The sequence below is a fragment of the Culex pipiens genome, chromosome 2, assembly GCF_016801865.2.
Source record: "Culex pipiens pallens isolate TS chromosome 2, TS_CPP_V2, whole genome shotgun sequence".
NCBI lineage: Eukaryota > Metazoa > Arthropoda > Insecta > Diptera > Culicidae > Culex > Culex pipiens.
In genome coordinates, this window is record NC_068938.1 from 8,968,183 (window position 1) to 8,988,708 (window position 20,526).

Genomic DNA, 20,526 nt, shown 5'->3' on the forward strand with positions numbered 1-20,526 from the left:
GTTTGAAAAAATGAGAATTTTGTAAAATCCGAAGCTTAAAAAATCATCAAATTTGCAATCGAGAATGACCTAACAAACTTTTTTTTTGATAAAGTGCACCGTATTCAAGTTGGAAGCATTCCAAGGTGAAATTTTTGAAAAAATTTCGCTGATTTTGCAATTTAAATATTACATGAAGAAATGTGAAAAAATTCCGAAATGCTGAGAAATTTCCAACAATTTTCTTTAATTTACTTTGTTGATTGGGTTGCTGGTTGTTGAGAAACAGCATCTTGAAGCTAATATTTTGTGATAAATTAGTTTTCATTTTCTAAACTCACGATAACTCACATGCGCTTGAAATTTTCAACTTCTATCTTTTCGAATAATTTAAAATTTTTAAAATCAAAAGTAACATTTTACAACACTAATTTAAAAATTCAAAATCGAACAAATAGATTCCGAGAAATCTGGAGCTAAATAATGTGGGCTCATTAGTTGACTTAGAGAAAAACTCATTTTTCATAAACTGTAAGCTCGCGGTAAAAAATAATAATTAAATAACAGTGATTCCACGCCAAACCAGCAGGTTCCAGATCAAAAGTGCCTGTATTTTTATGTTTGGGGGGCACAAAAAAATATAAAAATTTAATTAACAAGACATTGTCTCAACATTCTAATTAAAAAAGTGTTGTAAAATGCATTTTACACTAGTTCTGTTTTGCTACCATTAGTTTTCAAAAAAAAATGAGATAGAAGGAAATCAAAAAACTGTATCGAAAATAAACTTACTAAACATCGAAAATTTTCAAAAAATCAAAAGATTTTTTAATGATTCAAACATGCTAAAAATGATTCTAAACGCAGAAGGATGCATTTTAGATTGATTTCAGCATTTTGCAATAAAATTTTAATTGAAATTTTGAAGTTTTTTGAAAAAACATTTTTTTGGCCCCTAATTTTTTGGGCCAACTTTGAAGGGGGAGAGGGGGGTGACAAAAACATTAAATAAAATTTGTACCAGCCTAATGGGTTTTAACTAATCTTCCCGTATGGAAAGTTAAGTTTCAAGAATATAATTGATTTAACACACCTATTAAAAAAAATTACATGTAAATTATATTTTGACGATAACCTACGATCTGAGAAAAGAAAACCTTTAAAATCATTATCTTTTTACTTTACAAACAGATTTACAAAATGAAAAAGGGTTTAAAAGTTATTTTTTCAATTGCCTACACTACTGTAAAGTTTAATCAGTCGAAAAGGCACACCCAAAATTGAACACAGTCTACACTCGATTGTACAAAGTTCTCGTACAAATTTCACTTCGGAGAGTCGAATCACAAAAACATGGCGGCCAAAATGGTGGTGACGAAATATTGAGAAAATAAATTTGGTAATGAAATAGGCTACCAACCAATCAAATTTAACTAAAATTGGGTCGCAGAAGTCGAATTTGCTGTTAAATGGGAGATTTTTTTTAATTGTTTAGATCATGTTTCTAATGAACCTTCGAATAATCGAGGCTTCGAAAAGTCGATTCTAGACTGTACCTGAAATAGTCGAAAATCCAAACTTCACTGATACCATTTATCCTTAAAAGATGATAGATCAATTTTAGACGAGAAAAATGCAAAGATGTGTTCAAAATTTGTGATCGGCATCATTATATTCAATTAAGGACAAAATACTTATCCAAGAACTTACACCAACCAACATGAAATGAGACGCCAAGAACAGTTCACCAAAGGATGATTTCTCAATATTTCAACAAATACCTCAAAACAAAAATAATTTTCAATATTTCGACAGTAACTGTACAACGTATTTTATTTATTTTCTTTCTCCACATTTTCATATAAAATCTCTTGCTCTCTCAGCTTCTGATACCATGGAGGGGAAGGGGGATTAATCACACACAACTTAGTAGTGTTTGGACATTATTTTTGCTACGCTTGCTTTGTGCGCCTTTTTGCAACGACCATTTTTTTCTTTATTTACATGCTTGCTTTGATTTCGCTCAGTGCTTCTAGTCTCGATTTTCTCACAACATTAGAAAATTAATGTACACGTGTAGATTGTTTTTGATTTTTTTTGCGTAATAATATAATAATGTTTCTTTTTTTCGTAATAATGTAGGCAACAAAATTCTCTGGGATGCACACGGACGACGTTCGCGTCAACGCGCGTGACGGGGGGTGACGAAACCTATTCGCTAACTAACGTTTAAATCTTTAAACTAAATATGTATAAAAACACTCAGTGCTCTCTGTAGTCTACACAGTAGTAGTAGTAATAGCTAGTAGTCGTGGTAGTTTTTAAGTAGTAATAGTTTAGTTACAGGTAGTAGTACACATATTCTACATTGGGGGGGTGCCTCTTTTAGACGATTTTGGAAGTGGGGGGTGGGGGTGGTCTCGCGTTGATTCTCACTCGATTTACCCAACTCCGGACAGCATCTGTTTGGTGTAGCTCGAGAAGAGCAGATGCTTGGAGAAGTTGAGCTGCTCCTTGGTGACCTTTTCGAAGGCGGCCGCCGCCGCGACTGCCGCCGGGTGGTGCATCGGCGGCGCCGGATTGGACGACTCCTCTTCGCCCTCGCTGTGGCTGCCCATCATGCTGCCGCCCTGGCTGGAGGTGGCCCGGTGTGGCTCCTCGTCCGCGCCGCTGATCGACGTTCCGCCGCCCTCCTCGTGCGTTTTCATGTGCGCTTTCAGGTTGCAGGCCAACGCAAAGGACTTGTTGCACACCTCGCAGACGTGCGGTTTGTCACCTGGAAGAAAGGATAAGAAAACGGGAGAAAAACATGAGAAATCCGCGTGAAGGAGCGTCTGTTTTTGGCCTAGATTTGCAATTGTAATCGAATCCCAGAGGGGAGGTGGAGCGCATCCAACAATGACGACATAATAAAAACGTAATAATAAATTATCATTTCTTGTGGCGGCGTCCCTCCTCGACTTCAAGTTGATCGCCGGTAGCCCCCATAGAAAGAGTGATGTTTACAAGTGCCAGAACATGATCCGGTCATGATAAGTGCAATTCATCATCGAAGATGATGACGCGGCAGCGCTGCAGTGGCAAAGGGAAGAAACCGACCCTATTGTGTCAATGTGTTTCAATAGAGTCCAGCTCGCGCGCGGAAATTTATGGCCAATGATACGGAAAATGGCGGTGATTTATAAGTGTTTTATTAATTCAGAACCTGGTGCTGAATGGGAAAAGGGGAAAAAATGTCCCTTTTGTGCAGCGCGGAACGATGGGAACCGCGACGTGGAAATAGATCAAAAGGGATGGATGAGTTTGAGCTTTGATGGACGGCGCTATTGCCAGTGGAAAGGATGTAATTTTGAACCGCCAATTGCGCCGTGATGAGAGCTTTATGAACTTCTGAGGAGTTGTAATTTAGTTGGAAAAATCTCATCAGTTACAAATCATAACGAAACTAAACATAAAATATCTGGGAATTCCAGTCGGAAGTCGCTGAAGCAAGGAATTCGTGATTACTCTGCAAGTAATCCGAAATTACTTAACATTCTATCATGCCATTTCGTCAGCTGTGGGCTATTTTGTGACAACGACCATTTAGTACTATTCGAGAAAATCGATTTTTAAAGTTTAATGATAAATATTTTCAAAACTATGAATGGTAGAGCCAAACTTTTTGAAGCAATCGGCTCGTATACTATCGCTTAACAAACGCTCCAAGTTTCAACTAATTTGGTTACACCAGTTAAAAGATACAGTAAATTATGTAAACAAAAATCTTAAAAGCACGTGTCACAAGTGTGTCTTGAAAGTAAATTTGTACTACGTGTCACAAGTGTGCACAGAATTCCCATACAAAATAAAATAGGCTCAAATCAATAGTTTAACCGACTTAATCAGTATATTTTCAAAAACAAAAGATTGCATTGCCTTCAGAAAAAGTGTATCAACATAAATTTGTGAAAAATAAGAAAAATTTTCCTCATTTTCCAACAACATGTATGACGTGTCACAAGTGTGCACGATCATTTTGATGATAAATTGGTCTATGTCACAAGTGTGTATTGCGATATCCGGGAAACGGAAGCGAGTTTCCAAAATCGGGTTTAAGCATCTTGTAGTGTTTGTTAAGTATAGCAAAACGTCATTATTAACTCATTTTCGACTAAAATGGTCTATGTCACAAGATAGCACACAGCTGACGATTTGTAAGCAAATCCGAAAAATAATCAAAGGCTTCCAGATTGGCAAGTAATCTGAAATTACACCACAAGTAAAATTACTTAAATTTTTATCATGTAATTTGTAAGCTATTCCAAAGAATTTAGTCATGCAGTCAAATATGCAAGAAGCAACGACAAAGCGATGAGCGCGTGAGAATCTCATCGCGTCCGGAAACCTCAAACTCATCACTCACGCTGCGTTTTCGATCACGAAAGGCTTCCCATATTGAGCCTTCGCCACCAACCGTGATAGTAAGTGTTATCGACAGTGATTCCGGAGATGTTTGCATGAACAATTGTCCGATCTCCCATCGAGAGGCAAATTGCTACTGATTTTTTACCTTCAATCTTCAGAATTCTGAGGCGAAAAAAACTGCACTGTCATACGGTTTGAACTGCTCGGAGGGCGCGACTTCAAATTGCAGGGATCATCCATCTCCCGGCTTCTGAATTGGCCTCGACCACCTTCGGCTCGAAAGAGCTGACGATGATGAATCATATATCGCGATCGCGACGCGATCTTGATTGGAAAATTAACCGTGAAATTCCAGCCCCAAATTTCTCGAGAGATTCTTTTCAAAAGGCCCTGTCTGAAGGTGTTATCGATACCAACAATAAAATATAATAATAATAGTCGAGCGCGAAAGAAACTGTGGCAAACAGGCGTGACTGGGGAGATTTAATTTTTTTCGTTCACTGCGGCGAACAATTTGAAACTGAACGGAAATGGGTTCCATTCAGCGTTGATAGCCTGACCATTCAGAGATCGCTCTGCTCTGCTGAAGAAGCGCGCTCGCCGTGTGCGGTCCGCGCGAGACTTTCAAGTCTGGCTGAACACGTGGTGAAATTGATTCGAACTAGCGATAATCGACGCCTGTATGGTTCAATTTTCTGGTTCATTATCGATTCTTGGCGCTTTTTTCTATTGATTTTTAAGGTCGCGCATTCCGCATTAGATGCGCTGTAGATCACCAGGTTTTTTTTCCGTGCAAAGTTTTTATCATTTTCAGCAAACCTCAATTTTCGGAGTAACCAAACACCTCAATTGATTCATCAACGCGCGTCGTTCCCACGACTTGCTCGACCCCAGATCAATCACAACTCCGTTCGGAGGAAACCTTTTCCCATGTCACGATCGCCAGAATCCATTTGAGCGAGACTTAGAGAGATTTATTCCTACTTCCTCAATTAACGATGGCATAAAAATTGGGAAACACACTTATCATATTCTCATGGCAGTAAAAATATTTTTCGGAGGTCTTCGACTGCCTTCCAATTTTATCTGATTCAAATGTTCGTTCCCTCAAAGTCCAAACTTTTGCCACAGAAAAAAAAACAAAAAAAATGAAGAAGATCAAAAGGATACGATAACCTGACTCAAAACCACTTGACTTGACATGACTCAGGGATCCTTTTTTGTGTGTGGTTCGGTCCCTTTTCTCCTCTTCTGCTGACGGTTGCATATGCCTTTTCACCCTCAATAAATTGGTTTATTGGTTTTGTATTCGCTTTGGCTGGCCGGTGCCTTATAAATTATCGAACGTTGGACCTTATCGAAAGCCAAATGCTGCATTCGTTCATACACGCAATATCTTTTCTCGAAAACGAACATGTGCATGTCCTTCAGGAAAAATGGCTCTCCCCATGTTGTTATTTTCTATCCCTATTTCTTTCTTTTCGCTTCCTAATTGGAAGGATCCCTTTTGACTGGAACAGGTGATCCTTTGAAAAATTCTCCCCTCATGTTTTTTTGAATAACGAAAAAGCGCAGACGCTCTCCGAAAAAAGGCGCGAAATGATTTCGCGCCACTTTTTTCCCCCCTTCAAAAAGCAACCTTTACAAATGAACAGAAACTGACCTCTAGGCAACTTACCGGTATGCAGGAAGAGGTGATTCTTCAGGTTCGTTTGCTTGGAGAAGCCGCGCGAACAGATGTGACACTTGAAGGGCCACGAGCCGTTGTGGACGTACATGTGCGACTTGAGGTCGCCCGGCGTCGGGAACGACTTGGAGCAGAGGCTGCACTTGTGGGGTTTGTCCTGTTGAATAAATAGAGAGAAGGAGAGATTTGTTAAAAAATTTATTCGCTAGTTGATAACGCAAAATTTACTTTTAATGGCAACAAAATATCATTAAATATCGCAGCCAAAGGCTTCCACTTTTGCAAGTAATTCGTGATTACACCACAAGTAATCCGAAATTACTTAAAATTTTATCATGCCATTTGGAAGCTATTCAAAAAAAATAATCAATGGCTTCCAGTTTGGCAAGTAATCTAAAATTACTCAAATTTTTATCATGCAGTTTGTAAGCTATCCAAAAGAATTTAAACATGCAGTCAAATTATCTGTTCCTTTTTTCATAGAAAATGTGCTCAACCTGTCACCATTCAAACGAATTCAGATTTAAACTCACTTAATCACGTTTCAAGACCACTACTCCCACCTAGTTGTGATCGCATTCAAGCTTAACAACCAGAAAAAAAATCATCCAAAACAGATCTAAAGACTTCAAAATGGTCCACGTGCCGCCTAGGAAGCCGACATCGTCACCATGCTCTTAATAAATCACCCTCGAAGCGCAGATTAAGCCCAGTCTTGATCGCCCACATTTGTAAATTGTCACCATTTGAAAACGCTCGAAAAAAAGCCCGCTCAATAATAGAGCCATTTCCAAGTCTATACGACTTGGCCACGAATTGAGATGTAAAGATCGTATCAAACCGGTGCGTCAAACTTACCTTAATGTGCGTCATCCGGTGGTAGTACAGATTCGAGCTCGCCGTGAACCGCTTGCCGCACACCTGACACTGGTGCGGCTTTTCACCGCTGTGAATGCGCACGTGCGTGTTCAGCGACGAGGACGTGCTAAAGCCCTTCCCGCAGACGCCGCAAACGTGCGGCTTTTCGCCGGTGTGCGTCCGCATGTGACGCTTCAGCAGACTAGGACGATCGAAGGCCTTGCCGCACACCTCACAGGGCAGCATGGCGCGTTCCCCGCGGGACGGGCGCGCCTTCGGGGAACTTCGGGAGGTGGGCGCTGCCGGGATTGAATCCCGGTGATCGCGGTCCTGCAGGTCGGCGGCGCTGGTGACGCTGGCGCCGGACGAGATTGAAATCGAGCTGTCGCCGGACACGGACTTGCGTTCGTCCTCGGTGCCGGACGGGGGTGAGATCGGTAGCATTACGCGGGATAGGAGGGAGGTGGAGAGATCGAGGGGGGAGTCTGTTGGAGGAGAAAGAAAGGTGATCGTGGTTAGTTAAATGCCTAACGATCGCGATCGTACGCGCGGTCTTACCTTCGAGGATCGAGTCCATCGTTTGTCGGTACAGCTGGCTGCGCATCCGGATGAAGAACAGCTCTTCGGGGCCTTCCGGCACGTAGTACACTACGAGCTCCTGGTGGGACGGGATCGGCTTGACGCACTCGTAGATCGGTTCACCTTTCACCTTGACGCAGACCACGTTCACCTGGGGTCCGTACGTTTCCGACACCCGCAGGAAGCGAATCCAGTTGCAGTGGCGCACCCGCCGTCCGTTGACCGTGGTGATCTCGTCGTACAGCCCGAACCGGTGGCGAATCTACACGGCGCAGAAAGGAAAACATGGAGAATTGATCTGATTAGGGCCGGAGCAACATAGCCGCGCGCGCACGTTCAACATGCAACTTAATGGGAGCTCATAAATTGAGATGTACACCGGCGCGGTTCGGCCCGATGTCGCCGTATTTTAGCGCGCTAGATTTATCGACCGATACTGGCGAGTCAACCGGAGTTTGGAAAAGGAAAGCCGCACATTCAATTCAAATTTCTCCCCTCACAGTTCAGAACGAACTAAATCGATATGTAAATTTAGGACGCGATCATCCCGAAGTCGTCGTCGTGACCCGCTAAGCAAAGCCTAGTCAACAAGGTGTTCCGGAATCACGACACCGACTCGGACACGCCCCTTGTAACAACACTTCAATTTAACGGCTCGTTGATCCTCAACTCATTGCAGACAGAGAGAAAGAGTGGGTGAGTTATGAAAAACTGCCGGACCATGAAACCGACAACTGCGGTGATCGTCGAGTTGTAAACAGTTGGTTTTACGCTAGGGGGAACATTACCGGCGTTGCTCGAGTTGAGGGTGTGAAAACGCCTGGGTGTAATGTTACGGAAGGGGGAGTACCGAGCGTGACGCGGTCGTGTCAAACCTGCGCGATCAATTAGGGTAATGCGGTTAGAACGATTAGTGGGGGGTTCTCTGAGGCTAATGATGACGTTGGTTGCGCGGAGTACCTTGAGGCATGATTGAGATGTCGAGCGTGACTTGAAGTTATGATCTTCAGTGGTTGTTGTACCTGCAGGCTTTGGGTTATGTTTGCATGATCATGTCAAAAAGGTAGATCAAATCTGGTAATGAGCTTGACCAGGTTAGGCTGACGGATTACGCAGCAATTACCTACAGTAATGACTATCTTGGGGTACTCAATTACGCGATCTTGATATGATCGTTTTTGTTGATCACTTTTTGAACTCGGTCATTTATGCAAACACTCTGTGTAACTTGGGTCATAAAGTAACTCAGAAACCTCTTAAAAGCAGTAGATACCTCAAGTAGTGATCCACTATTATTGATCGAGTTCAAGATCACCCGATCATGCCAAACCCTATCAAGCAAATTCAATTAGCCCAAAGTCTCGCGCAGGTGATCACCCCGAACCCGACCCAGATAATCCCCCTCCTCGAACACCTCACACGATCACCCATAGACCACTTTACGCTCAATTACGCCCTCGGAAATGGCACTCCAGAGAGTCACTTGTCTCCGACACGTATCCGAAATGCCATTAGCGCAAGGACCTCGACCACACCGCGACCGTGACGAATCTAATCTAAAGTCCGACAGTCGTCGTCGTCGACGACGACTTGGACAGGTGATACCTACACACAGGGAGACCTGCAAAGTCTGCGTAGGTTCGCGGGGTCTTAACATGTCAATACCGGGCGAGTTGTCTGGTTTGGACTTTCTCAAGGTTTTCGCGCGAACGCGCGCGGTCCAAGGATCTGTAATGATGATGATCACCCAGGTCGATTCACTACCGTGCCATTTTTGGTAGCGCCAAGACGTATTAATCAACGATAGAGAGCGGGGTACAAATCTCGGCCCGCGGGTCTTGATTGATTTTTAATTGCACTTTTCTCCCCGTAGTTCGGTAGGCCTTAGGGTCCACGCCGTGATTAATGACGTTCTTCCCTCTCACCCAGGCTACTTGATTCCGATCAAAACGCGTTACGCGTCGAAACCCAAAACCGGACAAATCGGATCAGGTGATCGGACCCTCGTCAGCCGGGTTAAGCCGCTCTTTCTCAGCATCCCTTTGAGGGACACAAAGTAAAAATAAAAGAGAGGCATAAATTTCTCGACTTTACGTAACGAATAGCGGGTCACAGGTGCCGTACTGTCATGATCACCTTTCCCCCTTCAAGGTAAGTGATACTCGTAAATTTTTGGCTTAAGCGCCCGAAGAATACCTCAGAAGAAGGGATGGGAAAATTCCTGCGTCGAAAATTGATATCTTGCTTAATACCCCCTGGTCTTCACCGTCATTGATCCTTGGCAGCGTGAGAAGGGTTCGGGATCACCTGCCGCCGAAGAAATCGATCGGAGTGACGCCGAAATCTTCGAACCTCACCAAGATCTTTACGGTTATTGCGAGCAATTTGGAGCGGTTTAGTCCGCCCCAAAACGGCTTAAGAGGGTCATCGAGTTTTAATTTAGCGACCATCGGCAGCCTCGATAAGTATCCGATTTAATTACTTAAGCCAATTCGTGGCTCGGACTGGCGAGGTTGCCGAGCCGACCATAATTAAACAATTACTTAATTAATGCACAATTTTGCCTTTCTTCACGGTTCTTTGCCGTTCTTCAATTGAAAATACAACTTAATTTGGACTTGCTGCTTCTTCGAAACAAACTCGCAGGTCAGCCAGTAGTTCGTGCTGATTTGCATGAATCAGTCCCGGAATCTCTCTTTACCTCTTTTGAAGGGTGAGGTGGGTGCTGAACTTCCGATCACGACCTCGTTTTTGCTGGTATTCTTTAAACTTATCCGTAACTTCTTGTACTCGAATTTCGCGTGAGTTCATTCATCTGGTGCTGAAGGGAGAGGAGTAACGGAACAAAGAGCGTTTTGCTCTCAAAATGAGAGCAAAATACTCTCAAATTGATGCATTCGGCTTGCATGCAAGTTGGTTTAGTCAACGGTTGCTAAGATTTTGTTTTTGTCGAACAATGCCATCATGCTCAACATTTTAAAGCGCAGAATAAATCATGGTTCTAATCCAGTTCCCCAACGGTCAGCCAAATTTGTCCCCCCACCAAAAACCGATCGATTCCCACAGAATTTGACTTTCAAATGATCGCTCCAAAACCAGAACGCGCGCGCGCTCAAAACTCCTCCAATTTAGCGTGATTTACAACCGGCCCCGCTTGATTGACACATCCCATTCAAATATCTCGCTCGGCGAGAAAAACCCGAATCGATAGAGCAAGAAAAAAAACCTGCCCCAGAAAGACCAGTTTCGGGTCGATTCCGGCGGCGGCGACTCAACGACGGCTAATCCGGGGTTGTCGGAAGCTGACCAATACCGTTCGTTACCGAATATGAGTCAGCGCAAATTGCGCGCGCGGAGGCTAATCCCAGGGGTTCTGGGCGAACTCATTAGCGTCATCATTTCGGGCGAAAAAGGGAGGTCCGTTGACCCCCGGGTCGACACAACCCATACTTCACCCCCTCAAGAAAGGGGCATTATCTAATCCAGGGGGAATTATCGAAGCAATTACCGGATGGTTTTATGAATTTATTCCTTTACTACCGTCGGTGATCCCCGAGGTGAACTTCAGGTGCTGATTGGGACGAGAAATTTTTCTTTTATCTTTCAGAAAAGAATTCTGACCCGAAGTCGATGGTTGATTAATTGCCACGTTTGGCATAATTCGGTTCACGCACCAACTTGACGAGTCGAGGAATGTTCTTTATGAGTTTTTGGACGAATCGGAGCGGTAATGATGATCAATTAGACGGGATGACCTGTGTTCCGATGCGTTGCCGCCGCCGCCGCCAACGTTGAGAAGGGATCATTAATCTTTTTTTTTTTGTTTTTTCGGTGATCGAAGTGAGATGAGGAAGGTGCTCGAGGTTGAGAAGTTCAAAAACCATCAATTATGGAATTTTCATTCAAGGAAAATGAACTTTCAACTGATTTTGAAAAGTTTGAAACGTTCGTCACTTGTTGCGGCGTTGAAGTCTTTTTTCATTTAAGCTTGTCGAATTTTTTGTTTCCAGAAGTCTGAATCCTTACTCAAAGAGATAACTGGGTTTTACAAGACCGAAGTATTCTTTGAGTAAGGATTTCAAAATTCAGGAAACAACGAACTCAACGCTGATACAGGTGACGAACTTTTAAACTTTTTAAAATCAGTTCGATGGTTCATTTTCCTCAAAACAGAGATCCATTTTTGCTTGGCTCAAAGGCAATCAAACCCCGACATCAATTTGCACTCCACGGCTTCAATTACCGTGAAATGTTCTCTTTCAAAAAACCTTCTAATGCTTTCAAAACTGTTTTCGCTGTCTCTTCTAAATGCTCAACCAAACCAGATCAAATCACTCAGATTAGCACCGGAATCCGCTTCTACCTGTGCCTTCCCTCGCCCCTCAACTCAACTCCTCAAATCAGAAAAGGTGCAAAGACCTCTTAGCGGAAAGCCACCTCAACCCAAGTCAAAAAAGAAGCAAGCAAAAAAAAACTATCTCACAATTTTCATCTCAATTCATCATAAAATGCCATAAAAACCTTACAGCACCGCCGCCAACAACAAACCTCGTGCGACTATTAATAGATCATTCCACCTCACTTCTGCGTTGTTGAAGCCTCAAAACTTTTGTTACCTTTCGGGAAAAAGTCGCACGCATCTGAACTTGACTTTTCGTTCCTTCTTTTCTCAACTCAAAAGTTGCATCAGACCTCCACCCCAAAATGATCAATTAGAGGAGAGTGCAGGTGCATTTTTTGTTGAAAAGGGATCATCCCATGCCAAATCGATCATGGACCCTTAAAGCATCGCTGGCGCCACCAGCAAGTTCAAGTTCACTCCACCAGGGGCGTGCTAATTGCTACGCTAAACTGCGTTGACCGACGGTGACTTGCGCGCAGTGCAGCCAACGAACCCGGCAATTTGAGCTAATTGTTTTTAAGTGACGAACTCGCGCGCTAGCGAGTTCAGCGTGTTGACATAATTAATGCAAAGGGGGGCTTGGCGATCGTTGACGATCTCGTCGGTGAAAGCCGATCAACGTTTACGCGACGGAAATTGATTCAAAGTTCAACGCTCGCTTATCGCCTAATCCTGCCGAAGACCACGTGGAGGTCTGCGCTGTTACTTAATTGGTGCGCAGTAATTTTCCATTTTAAGACACAAGCAACTATTATTCAATGCACTCCAAGCTGGGAAGGGAGCGAAGAAAAAAACGCTCGTGCCCTTTCTTGAACACAAGAAGACCTGTTCAAGTTATGTTGTACTCTGGTGCGCGTGTTATGATTTAATTGACGCCACCTTAAACTTGCGCGTGCAAGAAGAAGGGTTGGGGAAAAACTGAAAGTGCAATAGATGTCGGTACCGGATTGTTGCATTTTTAATTGATCAAACCAGATCAACCCCGTCGAAGAGAGGGGTTGCCCCTCGCTCAGTGTAAATGAACTGATGATCGTTACGTTGATTGATTGTGGAACCGGTTCTCTTTCACCGACCCTTCAGATCACCTCGGTGGAAGGAAGGGCAGTGTGTGCGGCAGCGGAGATGAGATTGTTTCTGCTGTTACTATTTCAGATGTGGTCCAGAGATGGTGGTGGCAATGGCAATAGCATCGTGTTAAAGTTCCCCGGGAAGGAAGCTTGCCGGAGAATCGAAGTTATGCGGTTGTCGAAGAGCTGCTGCTCGAAAGGGCTTTGGGGAGTTCGGGGAGCCGACTGATAAGGTGTTGATGGAATTATTGGTTTGATGGATTGGGCGAGGAAATTGAAAGTAGAGACAATCTTGCGCTAATTGCAAACTTGTTGCAGATTTGTTTGGAAATCACGAATAGAATTTTTATTTGAATCATAACAACTTTTTGGTACCTTATCTAAAAATGTCATTGTTAAATGCATCAACTTTCTATCATAACATTAAAAATTCAAAAATACAAATATTTACAAAAAAAAACTTAATTCACTCGAGCGAATAAGGACTGCATAAACAAAGCCAAAACAGCTGTGCTTATTCACGTCAAATGTTTACCATCATTTTATTCTAATTTGAACAACAAGTTTAGCTGTACTGGGCAAAATTATAGACAACTACTCAATTTTTTCATACTGAGTTATCTTGTAAATATTTCAAATTAACGATCGTTAAATTTTCTTTCTTAACAAAATTTAATATTAACTATTTAAACCGTTAATACGAAAATTAATCTAAAATATGTTCTATAAAAGATAGAAAAAATGCTTGATTTTCATGAGAATTGGGTAATACTCCTAACTGATATATATTTAAAGGCAATTAAAAGAATAAACGCATCGATAATAATTTTCTGAGATTTCATGTAAGTAAAGAAAATCGACCAAATATGTTCATAAAAAAAATAAAAAAAACGGACGATGTAGCCATTTCAATAAACCAAACTTTAATAATTTATGCATTTTAGTTAAATTACAATAAGATAACACAAACATTGAAAAGCACAAATTTTATAAATATTAATATTTAAATAAGTATTACTAGTAAAATGATATCAAAAACAAAAGAAAGGTAATGCAACTTTCGTATATAAAACTTCAAGACAAAATAATGTAAATTTTTGACAAGTGGCAAAATGTAATCAAATGTAATCAAATTTAAAATCAAGTCATTGGATGAAATCATCTATAACATAGGTGAGATCATATTTTAATAATAAAAAAAAGACATAACTTATAAATCATTATCAAAATTTGATAATTTTATTTAAATTAAAATAAAATATCAAAAACAACCCGGGGGAAAAAAACGTTTTATATATGAATTAATGAAATAAAAATGCCCAAACAAATTTTATATGATTTTTTTATGTTCAAAAGAACAAAGTTATAAAATCGCCACTCGTGTGCTATCTTGTGACACGTCTGCTGTAAAAAGACAGGGCGTGTCACAAGATAGCACACACGCGACGACTAGTTGGCAAAAGTGGCACAAGCTATGAAATTAATTTTAAAATTGAATCATTGGATGAAATCATCTAAGACATAGGAAAGACCGTATTTTAACAAAATTAGACATAACTTATCAAAAATAAAAGACCAAAAAAAACTTTAGAATGTAAGTAAAACCTAAAAATTAGAAGCTCTGAAGGTGCTGCTATCATTCTCTTTTGAATCTGTAACTTTGTTATCTAAAAATTTAAACAGTTTTAAATGGTCAAAAATCAACGCATATCTAGTATGTTCAAAGCTTAGCAAAAAGGAGGTAGATTGGTGATTTTTTGTAACGAAACCAGATGAAAAATAGTTATTGTCTTCTTCAATTTTTACATTTTTCACTGGAGTCAAAAACAGTTTTTTGTCTTTTTTTAATTCGTGAATTTAATTCAAAAAAATAATAACAGCAGAATCATAATTTGCGGTCCAAATTTAGATCCCACAGATCATTTGCTAATTTTATATGCAATAATTTTACAAAAGTTCCTAACCATAAAATTTTCAGGAATTTCTAACATCAGTTAAGAAGGCACAAAACGTATATCAGAGAGCAGAATCAATTGATGACAAACAAATTTTTCGCAAAATAAAACATGTTTAACACTAAACTGTTAGCCAAATTATCCAAATGATGCTATGTAAAATTTTATAGTTTTTTAATTAGGAGCATATTGATTTTTAATATTTTAAAGCAGTAGGAAATATATAAATGAACTCTGTTGAAAAAAATAATACGAAAACTTGTAAGTTGATACGTTCAAAGGAGTCATAGAACTTACTTCAGAAAGTTTGAAGAAATTACACAAGGAAATAAGGTAATCAAAGTACCTATTTGCAATTTAACTTAGTTTTTTTTTTTCAATTTGGATACTGAGATTTTCATGAACAATGCCAAAAAAACTCAAAATATAAATGTTTTCTTATCTCATATTGAACTGCAAATGTAGTCAAAAAAGAAACAATATTATAAAATGATTATAGTAAAACTTACAAGACTTACAACTTCATATCAAATTCACACTTATTCCTTAAAAAACATGAAATTTGCCTCTTCGCTATTTCAAACCATGGGAAAATTCGTCCCCCACTGCTCGTCCAATTATTCTCGCCTCAGCGACTCCCCCATTTCTTAAGAAAAACTTCTTCAAACTTCCTTCGAGCAGCACAAACCCCTCGCACGGCGGAACAATCTTCCAAGACGATCGCACCAAGACGTCGTTTCCCACCTCACGTCATGGGAGGGTGGGCTTTCCTTCCAATCTCTTCACACCCGGCTGACTTTCCTTGTTTTTCTTTGTCGAATCTCCCACGCTGCCCACGGAGGTGTGAACAGCCACCACCCCAACTTGGTTGGTTGCTCTTAAGGATCTACTTACATCATCTTCGTCCACGTAGCTGTACAGGTCCAGATTGTCGATCCGAACCGTGCCCTGGAAGGGGTAGCACACGGTGCCCTGGGGGATCGCCGTGTTGGACCACACGGTGGCCGTTTGTTCACGGGAGTTGCGCGCCCCAACGCCGGTCACCGCGAGGGCAAACTCCTGCGGAATCAGTACGCACGTTTCCATGATCTTCTTTGCTTTTGAGAACTTGATCACTTGAACTTTTTTTTTCTTGTAAACAATTGTTTGACTCACAACTTCACACTAGCTTCACGCACATTTCCCCAAACCTCGGAGGATGATCTTGGATCAGAACCATAAAACTCTCTATCTCTTCACAAGTTTTCAACAGTTCAGGTACCGCAAGGATCGCTGCTTGTATTGCACACGGGTAGTTCACGCGGCAGTACCGACGGGAAAGAGCAGTGTCCCACCAAAACCCAAAACAAAACAACACACACGCGAACGCTCAAGTCTGACCACTCAGAAGAGGTCCAGAACTATGCGCGACGACCTCAACACCGACTGCTCGCGGAGAGTTAGAAAGCCACCAACCCGGCTGGCTCGACGTTTGCACAAACACTGTCCGCTGGAGATAGTCGCGATCTAACCGTGACCTTCTTGGGCCAGACTCCGGTGCGCGCGCGATCGATACAGTTTCTGTTGTTGTTTTCCGATTCTTCTCTCCACACGGGAAGGAGAGCGCGGCGCGAGAGAGCACGTAAAGCGACCTGTCGAGGAACCTGTGCGCCCCGCAAAAGCGACGAACTGTAACGATCTCGAGAGAGGGAGAGCGAACCTGTTGCGTGTACGGGTAAGGTGCTTGCGCGCTATGCGCGATCTCCTCCATTCCACGTGGTTCCGACTCACCAACACCAGCAAGCTTTTATGATCACGATCAGTATGTGGCGATCGCGCAGCAGGTACGGTACCTTCTTCTTTCGCCACTCTTCCCTTTGTTTGTTCATCACCTGGTCCGCTTTGCGGTCGATCTTCTGTCTCCGCCTTGCTTTTTCCTCACCGCTTTACCGAAGTTGATCGAGTCTTCCTCTCTCTGGTGAGAGAGAATCGTCGATCGCCGTTAAAGGCGATCGCAGCAAGCTTCGAAAAAGCTCGCACGCTCTCCCTCTCACGATTCGATCGCGCTTTGTTTCCGATCGCAGCAAGCTCCCGTTGGTCATCGGCGCATAAACTTCATTGAGTTTCTCCTAGTTCGTGTGCGAGCGCTGCTTCGCAGCCTGCTGCGCGCGATCGGAGTCCGTCCCGCGTATCGAACTGTGCGAGCTCTGATTGGCTCAAATCACCGTTTGGCTCGCACCGCACTGGTTTTCGGGGAGGGACCATAGCGTACGTGATCGCGCGCTCTCGCTCTCCCACTCGATCGTTTGCTCTCGCTCGCACAGCCTACTTTATTGAACACTGTTCGATCGGTGATCGTTCCTCCTCTCTCTCCTTTCGTCTCCCCACTTAACGAAACCAAAACAACTCGTTTCGGGGGGAGAGAATAGCAATCTCATTAAAAGAACGACTCTCCGCTCACCCCCAACTCTCCCCCTCTTGACAGGTTCAGATAACGAACCGAAACGAAAGCGCACACTCGCGCACTTCAAGCTCCTTGGCTTACGCCTTTGATCGCGACTTCTTCGTCGTCACTCGATCTTCTTCGCTCCAAAACGAAACTCGTTTATGTTTGTGTCGCTTCTGAGATTCGCGGCCAGGACTCTTGTGAACCGTCGATCGTGAGATTACATCAATGGGGTTCAACGCGTACGTACGTGTACGACGACGACTCTGACGTTGGCTACTGCACCCGCCGCCGGTGTGTGTGCGAATTTCATTCATGTCGAGCGCGCATGCATCCATCTGGGCCGTTTGTCGATGCAAGAATGATGAGGATTCTGAGATTGAGGAGAGCGTATGGAGAGGGGATGCGAGGGGGGCAAACAGGAAATGCGACCGACAACAAACGGGTGACAATAATGGACGGGCGACGCGGGATTCATTGATGGTTTTGGGTGGAGAAGTCGGGGGAAATAAAGGAAAGTATTTTCAGAAATATCTGCCGTTGATCATAGAAAATTCAAACATTTTGCTAAAATTTAAACAGCATTACATTTATATTGTATTTTTTATTTTAAAATTTCTGAGCCGTTTTTTTGGAACAAGAAATTATGGCGCAGTTTTAGCAATTTTAAACACGGATTTGGCATAAAAATGGCAGCTGCGAAATGCATGCTTTCTTGTCTCTAAATTCTCTTCCATAGTTCATTTTTCTAACATTTGTAATGAGAAAATAATACAAGTTTGAAAAAAAGTATTCCACCATTTTTTCATGAATTTTTTTTAAGTCCTTATTTTTTGGGAAATTTGTTACCCAAGTAACATTTTTTTTGCGGATCCTTAAATGCAACTATTTCGTAACACCCAAAATGTGCTATCTCAACATAGTTAGAACACTCGTGGTGCCCTAAAAAGCGCACGAAAATTTTGTGTTGGCAACATTTCGCCGCTTGTTTAATTTTTGTTACGACAAAGTTCCAGAAACAATTTGTTTGACTAAATATGTCGGTAAAGTAGTTTGTTGTGTTGTCATGATGTTGCCATTATGTGCGCGAAACAGAAACAAAACTTTTTCAACAAAAAAACTTAAAGGCCCCTGCCGGAATTCTGGACTGGTACCTTCAGATCTTCACACCCAGCCCCTACCACTGAGCTACGGATGAATTGATGAAAGGGTAAATGGTTGGGTTGAACTGTATCTAAAGATTTTTGATTTCAATATTATTCTAAGCACACAAATTGGGCTGCAACAATGGAACCACTAAGTTTTCAATATGTTTCGATTACAAAACGAAATGGATTGTTGCAAAGTTGTTTTCAATTACAAAGGTTTGCAACATTGCAACGTATTGTTGCTAAAATGTAATTTTTATGTTTCTACAGAGCAATTCCAGCCCAAAACAGGATTTTTTTAGGTACTTTTTTCTCGACCCTCTCCAATTTCAATGAAACTTTGTAGACATGTTATCCAAGGCATATATAAGCCATTTTTGTGTATATGGAGCCAGTAACACTCGATAATGACATTTTAATTTAAATATTGCTGTATCTCGAAGCCGTTGCATCGTATCAAAAAGTGGTCAAAGACAAACTTGTAGGAAATTTGATGGGCTTTCCGAAAAAAATACACTGAAAGAAAAAAACATTCCACTTTTATGAGATTTTTTGATTTTAAAATTTAAAAGTTAAATTTGAAGGTGAGCCCACGATTTTTTTTCGCTCAAAATTTTTGTGAAAATAGCCTAAGATGTTGCAAAAAGACTCACGAAAAATGCAGGATGGAGCAACTCACCTAAAAAAAATACAAAAATCATTTACTGAAACTGTTTTTTTGAAAAGTGCTCTAAACGTCGAAATTTTCAAAAGCCGAATACGGGAATCGATTTTCCAGACAATTTTACATAAAAGTCTCCATATTGACCATTGTCCTAAGTCCAATCCTTGTGAAGTTACAGCGGTTTTAAAAATAAAAATGTTGAAAAAAATGGTTTTTTGAAGGTTTTTGGCAATTTCTATATGACGGACTTGATTTTTCAGTTTCGAAAATATTTTTACCGAAAAGCTCGTCCAATTTCCCATAAGTTTGTCCTTGACCACATTTCAATTGGATGTATGGGCTTACAGATATAAGCTAATTTATTATCCAGGTTACTTTACTACACTGAAAAAATGTTATGTTTGAATTATGAGCAATGTAATTAGCTTCTCATAAAATCTCATAAAAGTGGAGTGTTTTTTTCTTTTAGTGTATTTTTTTCGGAAAGCCCGTCAAATTTCCTACAAGTTTGTCTTTGACCACTTTTTGATACGATGCAACGGCTTCGAGATACAGCAATATTTTAATTACGAAATACAAAAATATTGAAAACACGTACGCCCTTCTCAAATGTCATTATCGAGTGTTACTGGCTCCATATACACAAAAATGGCTTATATATGCCTAGGATAACATGTCTACAAAGTTTCATTGAAATCGGGGAGGGTCGGGTACAACCGATTCCCTATTTGACATGGAATTGCTCTACAGCAAAACAAAACAAAAACTGGACTTAGTCAAATTTATCATGTTGCCAAATGCTACTTGGGTAGTGGGTTACTGACATATATTTCAAAATTGTTGAGAGTTTTCTAAAGCTTTTCCAGTTATCCAGTTTACAGTACATGAAAAATGAACACAAAAATAAAGTTTGGTGCCTTCCACAAATTCCACCACTTTTTTCAAGGATTTTTGACCTGCCGAGGGATCTGGATTATAAAAAAATGATTCATCATTTTTCCAATATATAAAGGGCTGAAAATTAAATTTATCTCCAATAAGTTTCTTCATTAGAGATCTTGTATTGTGGATTTAGTTGGTAGTTAAATTTATCTCCAATAAGTTTCTTTATTAGAGATCTTGTATTGTGGATTTAGTTGGTAGCTGGATTCACAGAAAAAACATCATGGTAATATTACATCTGGGAAGGGGTACATCTTTTATGTCAGAAAAAAAGTGTAATTTTACCTCTGGAAATGTATAATTTTACCACTTTTCTGGTGTAATGTCACTTGAGACTGAAAAGGTTGAGGTAAAATTACATCATAAAAGAGGTAATATTCAACCTTCGAAAATTACAACTTCCAAATTTACAT

At 41.2% G+C, this 20,526-nt stretch overlaps 1 protein-coding gene across 2 annotated transcripts; it reads right to left on the reverse strand.

Moving 5' to 3' along the window:
* Positions 1–1,776: 1,776 nt before the first annotated feature.
* On the reverse strand, positions 1,777–16,853 carry LOC120412699 (zinc finger protein 177-like). 2 transcript variants are annotated; one of them, XM_039573279.2, is made up of 5 exons: positions 15,829–16,853; positions 7,490–7,772; positions 6,932–7,416; positions 6,050–6,230; positions 1,777–2,755 (listed from the first exon to the last, which is right to left on the reverse strand). In XM_039573279.2, the coding sequence occupies exons 1-5, from the start codon at positions 16,018–16,020 to the stop codon at positions 2,421–2,423; spliced, it is 1,476 nt and encodes a 491-aa protein (XP_039429213.1). In that variant the 5' UTR covers positions 16,021–16,853; the 3' UTR covers positions 1,777–2,420. The 2 variants fall into 2 exon arrangements, with proteins under 2 accessions (XP_039429213.1, XP_039429214.1); XM_039573280.2 differs by having other exon boundaries at positions 6,065–6,230; positions 15,829–16,844.
* Between the last annotated feature and the right edge of the window lie 3,673 nt (positions 16,854–20,526).

Bases quoted from the DNA above. Each gene is read 5' to 3' on its own strand.
- LOC120412699 (XM_039573279.2), bottom strand. From the start codon at position 16,020: ATGGAAACGTGCGTACTGATTCCGCAGGAGTTTGCCCTCGCGGTGACC. The intron at 6,231-6,931 runs GTAAGTTTGACG...TTTATTCAACAG, and splicing joins ACCGGATGACGCACATTAAG to GACAAACCCCACAAGTGCAG. The intron at 2,756-6,049 runs GTCAGTTTCTGT...CCTTTCTTCCAG, and splicing joins TACCGGTAAGTTGCCTAGAG to GTGACAAACCGCACGTCTGC.